Source organism: Ceratotherium simum, chromosome 25, assembly GCF_057802395.1.
Source record: "Ceratotherium simum simum isolate JZ-2026a chromosome 25, ASM5780239v1, whole genome shotgun sequence".
Classification (NCBI taxonomy): domain Eukaryota; kingdom Metazoa; phylum Chordata; class Mammalia; order Perissodactyla; family Rhinocerotidae; genus Ceratotherium; species Ceratotherium simum.
Genome location: NC_141924.1, coordinates 26023462 through 26035707, shown reverse-complemented (window position 1 = coordinate 26035707; position 12246 = coordinate 26023462). Strand labels below are relative to the sequence as shown.

Genomic DNA, 12246 nt, shown 5'->3' with positions numbered 1-12246 from the left:
ACAACAATAATCCCATCTCATAGGGATGTTGCATATTTTAGAAAGTACGTGTAAATTTTCTAACAACAGCACACAGGAACTGCTCAGTTAATGGTAGTTGAAAGAATCAATAATGAATAATATTTTAGTCTTGGTAGTCCCAGATAAATGAGCCCTATATTTGTCTTTATTTTTTGGAAATTAAACCTATTTGTAAACTTAGATTTCATGCTTTAAAACTAGAATACTTACATATTTACTTAGAAAAGTATTTCTTTTGCTACATCATGATAAAAGAAATTGAGTGCCTTGTTAAATAGACTACAGATGATGGGCTTGTCTCTCTCCTCTGCAGGTCTCCTGGTACTGCATTTTGGGTTGCAAAGCAGAAGGGAGCTACAGAAAAGTAAGACTAAACAATAATCATCTCCCAAACTCAGGAGAAGCGGTGCGTCAAACTTAAAAATCCTCTAAATGTCAGGAAATCTTACTAAAAGTCTCATTAATGACAATTGAATGTTTTTCCTCCTTTTGAAGTCATTATTTTAGTGACTTTCTCTAATTTTAATTTGAATCATAACTAAAATCCAAAAGTAAATGAAAAAAGTTTTATTTTTTTACATATAAAGTTTACTTAATTATATTTTTAAAGTCCCATTCCTTTAACTTTCCATACATAATTTGAAATATGTTTTTGTTAATAGATACCGGCTGATGGTAAAAGCATTTTTGAAGTGAAAGGTTTAGAAACCAATGAAAAATACGTCTTTGCAATTGCTGCTTATTCCTCTAATGGGAAGCTTGTTGGTGATGCTGTTGGGGAGACAACTAAACCGATTCTGGTTTATCCGCCTCTTTCTGCTGTTACTGCTCGGATGTTCTTGATGCAGGTAGAAGAGATTTCTGCTAATTTTTTCCTCTATGTTTTTTTCTGTTAAGCAGTTACTAAGTAATCTCTGGTGGAAAAAAAAATCACAGCAGATATTCTAAAGCTCCTGCAATACGTATTTTCCATTATTGCAGCTTAGTCTCATAAAATAGGAATCCTTCCCTCTCTTATTAGTGAGCTTGCTTTTTACAATTACATTTTTTTTCTGGATTACAAATGTAACATATATTAATTTTAGAAATTTGGAAAATACTAAAATGCAAAAAGAAGAAAATAAATGTTATCTGTTATCCTATTCTATTCTGTCATCCATTCTTAATCTGGGGTAATTTTGGCCCCCAGTGACATTTGTCAATGTCTGGAGACGTTTTTTGTTGTCGTAACCAGAGGGGTGCTACCGGCATCGAGTGGGTAGAGGCCAGGGATGCTGATAAGCATCCTACAGTGCAAAGGACAGCCTGTCATAACAAAGAATTATCCAGCCCAAAATGTCAATAGTGCTAACGTTGAGAAACGCTGATCCAGAGATATCCTTTCATTTGTGTATGTGTGTGTATACATTTATATATACACACACGCATATTTATATATATATACATACATACATGTATGTGTATGAATTTATTTATAATATATAATTTTAATCATATTATATATTATATTAAATGCTGATATTTTCATTTAATATATAATTGACTTTTTTTCCATTCCATTAAGTATTCTTCCAAAACATAATTTTTAACGGCTGCATGGTATTGCATTTCATAGATAGACCATAGTTTATTTAGTAATTCTTCATTGTTGGGCATTTAGATACTTTCCAGTCTTTTGCTATTATAAGCAAAACTGTAATGCGTATCTTTGTATATAAATCTTTGTCTGTATCCATGATTACTTTTTTGGGATAAATTTATAGACGTGAAATTTCTGCATTAATAAAGACAGACGGACCTGAGTTCAAGTTCTAGCTCCTCACAGTAGCCATGTGATATCAGGCAAGTAAGTTTCATCTGTGAAGTGAGAATAATAATAGTAGCTACCTCCCAGAGGTGTTATGAGTGTTAAATGCAATCATGAATGTCAGATGTTTACCCATAGCACTTATCATACAGTAGGCACTTAATAAATACTATTATTGTTTTTAGTTATGGATATACTCATGAATTAACATTTTTGCTGAAATGATTGCTTGACTTAAAACGTGTCACCAGTGAGTAGGACACTAGAAAGAGTGACTCATTGACCTAAGTTTCAAGCATCTAATTTTAAGCCTATTCTTGTCTGTAGAGTTGATGACTATTCTAAATTTTATCACATTTCTATTGTGCTATTTTTTTCTCTTAATAGTTGATTAGTATTATAAGCTAAGCTCTTAGCGGTATTTTATATTATCATATTTTTCAAAGAAAATTAAATTGAGAGAATTGCTAGGATTTGTCTACCATTGATTTAGCATGTCATATTGGCTCATGGTTTTCTGATGTTTTTATTTCTTTGGAATCTAATATATTCCCTAATTTGCAGTGATGGAGTTATTTCAAAGTGAGGAGCCGAATATTTCATCTAGGCCTAATTTTTCTCTGGGGAGTGGTTTGACTTTTGGGCTTCATTTGGCAGAACTTTCATTGAAAGTTAATAAAACTAAGTCTAAGCTATATTGCTGGGCTAATGAGAAGTGTCATAAAGCAATGGCCTGTTTTCCTTTATTGATACTCTATTTGCAGTCCTGTAGTTCATTTATGACAGTGTATGAGCATTCCCTCTCATAATGTTAAGTGACTAAAGCAGAATTTTCTCACTTAAAACTTCCTTAATTTACAACTGTTGAAGTTTAAGCTTTTAAGTTCTAGCAAGAAAATGTACCTTTCTTTTGGTATTGCAATCTATTTTTCATGAGAATGGCTAGTTTTTAGTTTCAGGATATTTCTGTTCTTTAAAAAATATTGTAAATATTTTATAGTAAGATACAGAGATGTTTCACTAAATGCGTATGATAAACTTGGCTTGGGATTTTAGGTTGTACTTTTGCTCAATATTATTCTGTAGACATTAATAAAGTCAGGTGAATCTTCACTAGGTTTTCCCTTAATGTAGAAAGTTATTAATTTAGGCTATCTGAAAAATTTTTTGAGGAACCTTTATGAATGATATATTTTCCATGGATGTTTTTCAATTTCCCCCTCTTTATAGCCTCATTTCTTTTTGTTCTTCCCCTTTAAGTCAGGAATGACTAGATAATGTGATACAAAATGAGAAAATTAGAAATCTATGAGCAAGATTTTAGGATTTTAGGCAAATTGCTTGGTTTCAAGTTCCCTATCTGTAAAATGGATATATGACCAAATGCCATGTACTGCTGGATTATTGAACTACTAAATCAAAGAGTGAATGGGCACAATGGCTTGCTGAGAAAAGGAAATGGGGAATATCATTAATTAAAAAAACTACTGTGTGCCAGGCATTTTAAAATTCATTATTTCATTTATTACAATAACTCAGTGGAGTAGTAGTATTACTTTCATTTTATAGTTGAGGAAACTGAGATTAATTTAATTCTTCCTCTGCCGATCCCATTTTATTTCAGAAAGGGTGTCTCAGGTTAAGTGATTTACCCAAGGTTATTTGGGTAGCAGACGGTAAGCCTGACACTTGAACCAGCTCGTGACTCTCTGCTGCTCCGTCTAGGTTCCAAGGAAGTCATATGTTCCTGTGCCAGGTTCTTCTGGAGCCCACATCTCTCATCTATTTTCTGCCTGGGTTGGTGGTGTTCAGCAGGTCCTGATTACAGTATCGGCAGTAGAGTTTGATGCCGGGACATGAGTGCTTTGTCAGTAATCACAATGGTGGCAGGAGAATGAAGTTCATACATTTTTTTCCACTTATATGAATTCATTGAAACTAATTAATAGAAACTAATTAATAATCTCTGTGTTTTGTCTATGATCATTCAAATTAAAAAAAATATACATAAAGCTACCAGGTAAAAGATAGTCATCCTCATTTTTAAAGCTATTTAAGAAGTTTCAAGTCTTCTTTTCCCTCTCATCCTCTAGCTGAATATTACTACACTCTCTACTCATCTATTTATTGATGAATTATTTATCATTGTCTGTTTTGTGTCAAGTTCTATTCTAGATGTCATCTCTTCTTCCTTTGAACTGTCTTTGTTATCAATCTCATTACCATAACAATAACCCTGGTTTAGATAGTTTTGACTTATGGTTTCAGTTAAGACTCTGATTACAGGAAAGGGAACCAGCCTGGCTTGGGGGATGTAGCCAGGTCCTGAGAAGGCTGCGGAGTCCAGGCGGCTCTAGGTCTCACATCTTTGTTCTCTCTATACATCTGCTTTCTTTTTTTCTCTCTAAAGGTTGACTTTCTTTCCTTCTCCATCTCTGCAGGAAAAATGTCAGTTCCTGAATTTTTATATATCCCTCAATTTCAGCTATAAACAGAGACCAGCTAGCCGGCTCCTAATCTTGATTCTAAATTCCTGGGAAAGAGACTCTGATTGGCCCACCAAATGTAATAAAGAGTCTGACCTCATTTTTGATGTTTGACCACTGACTTGTTTTTAAATCTCACTCTTTTTTCCTTTGGCCCCACATCTAGGCAGGCTGACAGGGAGGTCTGTGAGCTCACCTTCTCCTTTGGTGCCAACAGAAATTTTAAATCTCCCAGCTGGCAGGAACTTTCCCCACTCCCACCCCCCAGCCACTAATCAAGGCCCAACCCATTCCTTCTGCTTTGCCCAAGCCAGCCCAGACCTGCTTGTGCCCCCTCAACTCTCCCTGTGAGTCCCTTGTGTGAGTAATAAACTTTCCCCCAATTCTCCTGGTGTGTGTAGCGTCATCAGCCTCAACATCAAAACCACACTTTGTCGGGGGGGGGTCCATCTTTGCGGGGTGAGGGTGGGGGTGGGAGTGGGGGTGGGGGAGCAGCTATAGAACACCAGCTTGGGTCAGATACTAACTCTGGGCCAGTCAACCATCTTATAGTATAACTACTGGGTGTCGTCTTCTGTGGGTGGAGGGAAATTATCAGGAAAAGAGGATTTTTAAATTCATTCAATGCATTGTTATTGAGTGCTTACTCTGTGCCAGGCATTGTTCCAGGCTAGTGATTCTAAACCTTAAGCATGCATCAGAATAATCTGGAGTGCTGGTGAAGCAGATTGCTGGGTCCTAATGCCAGAGTTTATGATTCACTAGGTCTGGGGTTGGGCCTGGAATTTTGCATTTCTAACAAGTTCCTAGGTGATACTGATGCTGATGGTCCAAGGACCCTACTTTGAGAACCACTGTTCTAAGCAAAGTGAACAAAATGCCGTAGTAGGAGATAGGTCATAAACAATGACCATAGTAAACAAGTAAATTATCTAGTATATTAGAAGATAAGGTCTATGGAAAGAAATGTAGAGTATGGTGAGAGGAATTAGAAATGTGCAGTGGGGGAATGGAAGGTAGATTACAGTATTAAGTAGGGTGATCAGGGAAGGCGTCATCTAGAAGGTGAGATTTGAGCAGAGGCTTGAAGGAGGTAAGGGAGTGGTTCTCTGGAGGAAGAGCATTCCCCAGAAGGAGCGAGAGCCCTAAGGTGTACCAGAAGTGCACCTGGTTTGTTTGATAAACAGCAAGGGGGCCAGTCTGGTTGGAGCAGAGGGACCCAGGAAGAGTAAAAAGATTGGTCAGAGAGGTAAAAGGTGAGTGGGTGGGTGGGGGAGCAGATCATGAAAAAACTTCTAGGCCATTGTACGAACTTTGGCTTTTACCTTGAGTGAAATGAGTTTTGAGTAGTGGGGTGACATAATATGACTTCTATTTTCAAAGGCCCACCCTGGCTGCTGTGTTGGGAACAGACCACAAGAGGGCAAGTGTGGAAGCAGAGGGACCTATCTATTGCTGTAATTCAATGGCAGGTGGAGGTGGCTTGGCCAGTGTGATAATAGTTGTATGGTGAGAAATGGTCAGATTCTGGATTTTTAAAGAAGGAGTTAACAAGAGTTCCCGATGGAAATCATGTAAAGAGAAAAATAAAAGATGACTCAAATGTACTTAGCTGACTAACTGGATGGGTAGACTTGACATCGACTGAGTTGGGGAAGGCTATGGGTGGTGTAGATTTGGGGCAGGGGGAGATCAGAAATTCGGTTTGGAGGATGATGAAGTAAGGTATTTATTAGATATTCAGAGAGAATTGTTGAGTAGTCAGTTAGATGTATGAGTCTGGAGTTTGGGAGAGAGGTCTGGGCTGGAGAGGGATTTGAGTGTAGTCATGTGACAATCAAAGCTGTGGGACTGGATGATATCACCAAGGAAGTGAATGCAGACAGAAGAGAGGAGAGGTCCAAAGACTGAGCCCTGGGGCTTGCCAATGTGGAGAGGTTGGGGAAAAGAGGAGGAGCTTGCACAGGCAACTGAAAAGGAATATGGAAAAAAACCCCCAGAGTGTGGAGTTCTAGAAGCCAAGTGAAGGTTATGTATCAAGGAGGACGTCTCTACTGTACTTAGTAATTTCATTAGTCTTTTAGTCCTTCTTTCTCATTTTAACCTCACCCCGTCTAAAATCTATTCTATATGTCACTACCAGTTAGCCGTCTTTGAACCTGCTGATATCATGGTATTCCTCTGTAAACCTTAGTTTTATCATCGCATCTTTTCTTGTTTCGTGATGTCCACTAACTGAATAAATAGCATTATTTTAAAAGGAAAGAATATTTAATTATAGTTTCTCCAACTCTCTTACACACCGTCTGTCATTATTTTCCATGGTAAATCTTTGAATTATATGGTGTTTTAGTGACCACTTCATCCAACTCCTTCATTTGACCAATCCGGCCCAGAGAAGGGACCTCATCTACCATTTAAGCCTTGGCTCTACTATTTTTACTGAATATCAGGCTCTGTACAAATTATTCAACTTCTCAATGCCCCAGTTTCCTCTTCTGAAAGCTCGGGATGGTAATAGAGCTCACTTCATAGAGCTGTAATGAAGAGTCAACACAACTATGCACATAGAGTGCTTGTTCCGGTCGGTACTTCTTTAAACACCTCCACCTGATTTTCCAGGCCTTCTGAAATCATGTCCCACTTTACCTGTCCAATCACATCGCCTGTTTTTCTGCAAATTCTGACCTGTCTTTCTACTCTCTCCTGAATGCGCTATGGTGATTTCCACTACTGAACCTTTTCCAGATTCTGTCTAAACTGTGCCCATCTGAATCTTATCCCTGCCTTAGGGTTCAACTCAAGCTCTGATTCCTCCTTGAAGTCTCCTTTTCTCCTTTTCTAAGCCTCCACAATTATTATGTTGTTCTTTTTAGTTTTTCTGTGATTTCATGTATTTTATGTCTGTAACTTGATTACAGTTTCATGGAGCACGAGATCATTTTAAGCTTTGAAGAATTTCTCCTTACAGTGCTTAACACACAGTACAAACTTCATAAAGTTTACTGGTTGGTTGATTATGAGTACTGACTGGGCAGATTTAAAAAGTTCTGGCCCTATAAATTATTCCCTTGGGTGAAATATATTCTAGCAACATGTCATTTATATACTTAATTTAATGAATTTATTTATTCTTTATATCCTACCTGCTTCCATTAAGGATTTGAAGTAGCATATAACTCTCGTGGTGAGATTTCATATTGTTAAACATATTTGAATAGAATGATTTTTAGAAATACTTTTAAAGAAATATATTCTACCAAAACAAATAGGTAAGTCAATGATTTTTTTTCCTCCTGAGCTTCTAGGTTGTACCAGTGAAATCAGTTATTTTGCCTAACATTGAATGTATTAAACTTAAAACATATCATGGCTTCTTGGAAGCATCTCTATTTTATTCTTCACTCTTTTTAGCTGTGAACTCTTTGTTGCACAAAAGCTTTGGAAGTGTCAGTCAGAACCAGAAGAGAATGAAGTATATTTCGTATTTTGGGTTTGGGAAATCTGATTGTTTCTCTTGGAACAGATTGTTCATTAAAACAGTGTCTATAATAAATGGAGCGTACTGCCGAGATAGATGGAAATGAAATTAATTTGGCTCAGATGTGATCTTTGTTTTGCTTATGAGAATTTGAAACATCCTTGCAGAGTTTCAAATTTCCATGCAATTTAGAAGTAAAAGAGATTTCAAAATGTGTCTGTCTCCCTCGCCAGTGGCCGTCGTTACCTTACCGTGGCACCACAGAACGGAACAGCAAACGTGAACAACTGTCTATGAAATTGGTGTGTGATAGGACCTCATCAGAATTCTTGCTTAAAATACACATTTCACAAAGAAAAATATCGCAGATGATAATGTCCTTTGTGTTGTAGGTTGCCTATCAGATTGGTAACTATGAGTTGGCTAAGAAAGTTTTCTCACCAGTTTGGGATTATTTTGTGGCTCCACCACGTCCTGATGAACAATCGGTTATTTGTTCAAGCAATATGATGACTGTTACACAGAGAAGGTAATTAGAAATATTCTTTTAAAATATTTATTTGCTTATTGAAAATATGGATGTTGGATGTGAAGCCTAGAGTTAGTTTATTTTCTATTTCATGTTAAGATAGTCGACGTAAAACTATTTCTAATAAGTATTTTAATAAACGTATATGTTCCAAGGTCTCAAGTCCTTGTTAGAAACTTCTTTGCTGGAGTCAGAAAAAACACCAGAGGCATATAGATGCATTCTGAATTTAAGGTAATGAAGGTTATGGAAAAAAAATACTAAATATTGACCAAGGTAATGTCAGTTATACTAGAAAACACAAATATGTGTGGAGAACTTTTGTAACAGAGAAAGGCTAGGTTGGGGTTAAGGTTATGGTCTAATAGGTGGACTGTTAGGGTAGGAAGGCTTTTCCTCTGACTGAAGAGGCTCCCAGGATTAGATCATAAGCAACTGCAAATAATCTCATAGAAGCCATATAAAACCACAGGCCACTCTGTTTTACTGCCCTTTTTCCTTAGAAGAACAAAGTTTAAGAGCAGCCTCACAAGTGAGTATTGGTGTGATTTTAGGCTGCCTCAACAACAAGTTCAAAAACAACAACAATCTCCTTTACCTGCTTGTTAATGCCTGAAATTCCTTTAATAAGAAGACAAAACCCTTCACTCCTCAATCAAAGGCAATGAGCTTAAAATGCACATGCTGGTTGAGGCAAGGCATTGATAATGCTTGTTCACATAAAGGTATAATCTATTCAATTAAACAAATGTGGACTTAGCATTTACCATGTACAAGGATGCTAGATGTTAGGTGGGATGGATTTGAAAGGCATTTCAGAGGTGGAAGAGACAGGACTCGGAAGATTTTATGTGACTTGTGAGGATAAGGGAGCAGAAGTAATGCAAGTCGACTGGGATTTCCAGTGTTTTCTGGCTGGGAAGCCTGAGACATTTACTAAGGGAATGTGAGAGGTGGAACAAGTTTTTGGAGGAAGATAATGAATTTGACTGGAGATATTTTGAGTTTAGTTTTCCAGCAGGATGCCTTTGTGGATATGAGATGTCCAGGAGGTAGCTGAATATTTAGTGTTGGCATCGAGGAGAGAGGTCAAGGCTAGAGATACAGATTTGGAAATTGCCCACTGAAGTCATCATTGAAATTTTGACAATGACTGATCTCTCCCAGAGAATGACTGTTTAGCAGAAAAGATAGAAGCTGGAATTGAACCCTGGGCATTGCTTACATTTAAAAGGCAGAAACGGCAGATGGAACCAAGGAAGGATATTGAAAATGTTTTGTGCTGGTCTCAACCTATCAATAACCAGTGTTGTGGCTGGACCAGCCCTTGTGGTTCTTATTATGACTGTAAGAAGTCCTTCAGCAGTAACAATCAGGAAACTTTGAAAAGAGAAAGGTTTATTACTTACAGGACTTGGAAATTACATAGCACACCTGGGGTCACACAGAGAGGTTGCAGGTAGAGAGAGCCAGAGACAGATCGTGCATGGGCCAGGGGTCTGCTTTTATTGGGGTCAAGGGTGGGGGTCTAAGGTTTTGAGGACTCACTCTTTATTGATGAATTTAAAACATAGGAGCAGGAATTTAAAGTATGGGAAGAGAAAAACAAGTGGCCCAAATGGTCAGTTATCAAAATCAACCAAGATCTCTGAAACAAAGGGGCCTCAGTGGGGGTGGTGACCTGGCTTTTTATCTAGTTGTGTTGCTGGCTACGTGTTTATTTGAGATAGCCATCTTTGAAGCGGATGCCTCTTCTAAGTGGGTGCCTCAGGAATCAAAGCTTAAGTCATGCATTTGCATTACAAAAAAGAGAAAACCCAACTGTCAGGTCTTACACTATAGAAAAGGAGCAGTCCAAGAGGTGAAAGTCTGGGGAAGTGCATTGCCAAAGGAAGTGAGGGTTTCACCCTGGAGGGACTGGTCAACAGTATTAAATGCTAGTGCAAAGTCGGGCAGAGCAGTTGCTCAATAAAATGCTACAGAGAGGTTGGGTAGGGTGAAAACTAAGAAGAGGCTTTTAGAGTTGGCAATTAGGAGGCCATTGGTGAGTTTTTTGTGGTGTGATGAGCCAGAAACCTTTTGCAATTGGCTAAGGAATAAGTGAAAATGGGGAATTGTAACAAGCAAAGATCACTCATGTGAAGTTTGGTGGTAAAGAGAAGGGGAAAGTGGGCAGAAACTTGAGGGGGAAGGCAGGCTTAAGGAAAGAATTTTAGAGAGTGGAGAGAAGGGAGACAGTGGAGAGAGAAAGACTGAGGATACAAGAAAATTCACATGATAATGGCACTATGGTGGTAGAACTAGGAGGATATAAGAGCACACGAGGTGGAGAACAGGGGGTTTAGAACATTTGCTGTGGGGAATGTGAACAAGGAGACATTAGGGATAAACAGAAGTGTTGCTGAGAAGTACTAATGACTAAGTTGATGTCACATAACATGAATTTGTAGTAGGGCCCATTTACTTGTGGCTAAGGGCCACATTCGATTCATCTTTATATCCCAGGGCCCAGAATAGTGTCCTGTCCTTAGTAGGTGTTCAGCAAATGCTAGTTTGAATGAAAAAAAGAATGAGGAGAATTCATTGGACAGTGACATCTGTGCAAGGTCAGGCAAATTGATTATTGCATGAAATAAGGGGTGCAGCATCTAAAATGCTGGAAAGGTCACTGTTGGAATGACTGACTAGAGTCTGAGCTGGATAGGGAAGGAAATGGAGCCAGGAGGAGGCAATAGCCTGGACTCATTGCACGTGTCAAGGTAGTGACGGTCATCCTGAGGACAAAGAGAGTTTAGTATGGTTGCAGGAGCAGGAGAACTAAAATTCTCCTGGCAAAAATAATTTCAGAGTGTAATATGGTGGTGAAACAGATAATCTTCAAGTGTGAATTACTGATGTCGATCCTTTTCTGTTTTCTAGGGATAGGAGATGTGGACAGTAGATGGACCTGAAGCTTAGAAGGGAGGGTTTGCCACCAAGGCTAAGGGCAGGGAAGGGAATACAGTCATGCATCGCTTCACAGCGGGGATATGTTCTGAGAAATGTGTCATTAGGCAATTTCGTTGTGCAAACATCATAGAGTAGACTTACACAAACCTAGATGGTATAGCCTACTACACAGCTAGGCTATGTGGTACTAATCTTATGGGACCACTGTCGTATACGTGGCCTGTCATTTTCCAAAACATCGTTATGTGGGGCATGACTGTATTGGAAACAAAGATGGAAGACTGCAGATTTCACAGTTTTGCCAATGGGGCACTGTTGACTGCAATTTAGAAAAGATAGTTAGAAATAATGCAACAGTTGTTAAGACTCTGCTTCTCTCTCTGCCTCTGTCTCTGCCTCTCTTTCTCTTTAATCATGGCCGATTTTGCTATAAATGACTCATTTTCAGAAAGTTCATTAATTGAAATTTTAGGACTATTTTCCAAGCTTCTGATTATCTATGGTGATTTCATTATATTGATAAAAAAGAACTTTATATATTAGAACTAGAAGATTTTGCCAACAGTTATATTTACGTACCTATGACGTAATATGTCAGCAGCTTAGTTTCCTTAGTCGTTAATTTTAAGGATAGTCTTTAATTTTACTTTAAATAGCTGTACGAGAGAAGATGCTCCACAAATCTTTGCTGCTATCTTGGGATCATTGTGTAAATATTAAGAACAAATCAGTCTAAAAAGGCGCATTTACCTGCTAAATCATTTTATATTTATACCTATAACATCATTTACTTTCCTTTGCAGATTACATTCAAATATTTTGGCAGAGACTTCTTCAATCCTCTTATACCTTTTTCTTAGAAATATTTTTGTAACAAGTGACATTAAAATTAAAGAAGAAAATCTTTTCTGTGATAATATTAAAGGCAATGAGATTTTCCCCTCCCAGCAAGTAAGTGAATTAAAATGACTGA

The 12246-nt window shown here is 37.9% G+C and overlaps 1 protein-coding gene across 6 annotated transcripts in view; it reads left to right on the top strand.

Moving 5' to 3' along the window:
* CFAP54 (cilia and flagella associated protein 54) overlaps nt 1-12246 on the top strand; it is a 289887-nt gene that overhangs the window by 77476 nt on the left and 200165 nt on the right. For all 6 annotated transcript variants that reach the window (XM_087449073.1, XM_087449072.1, XM_014780106.2 and 3 more), the window contains exons 21-24: nt 335-427; nt 684-869; nt 8188-8324; nt 12077-12224. In XM_087449073.1, the coding sequence (XP_087305199.1) occupies nt 335-427; nt 684-869; nt 8188-8324; nt 12077-12224 (564 nt within the window). The remainder of the gene's footprint in view (nt 1-334; nt 428-683; nt 870-8187; nt 8325-12076; nt 12225-12246) is intronic.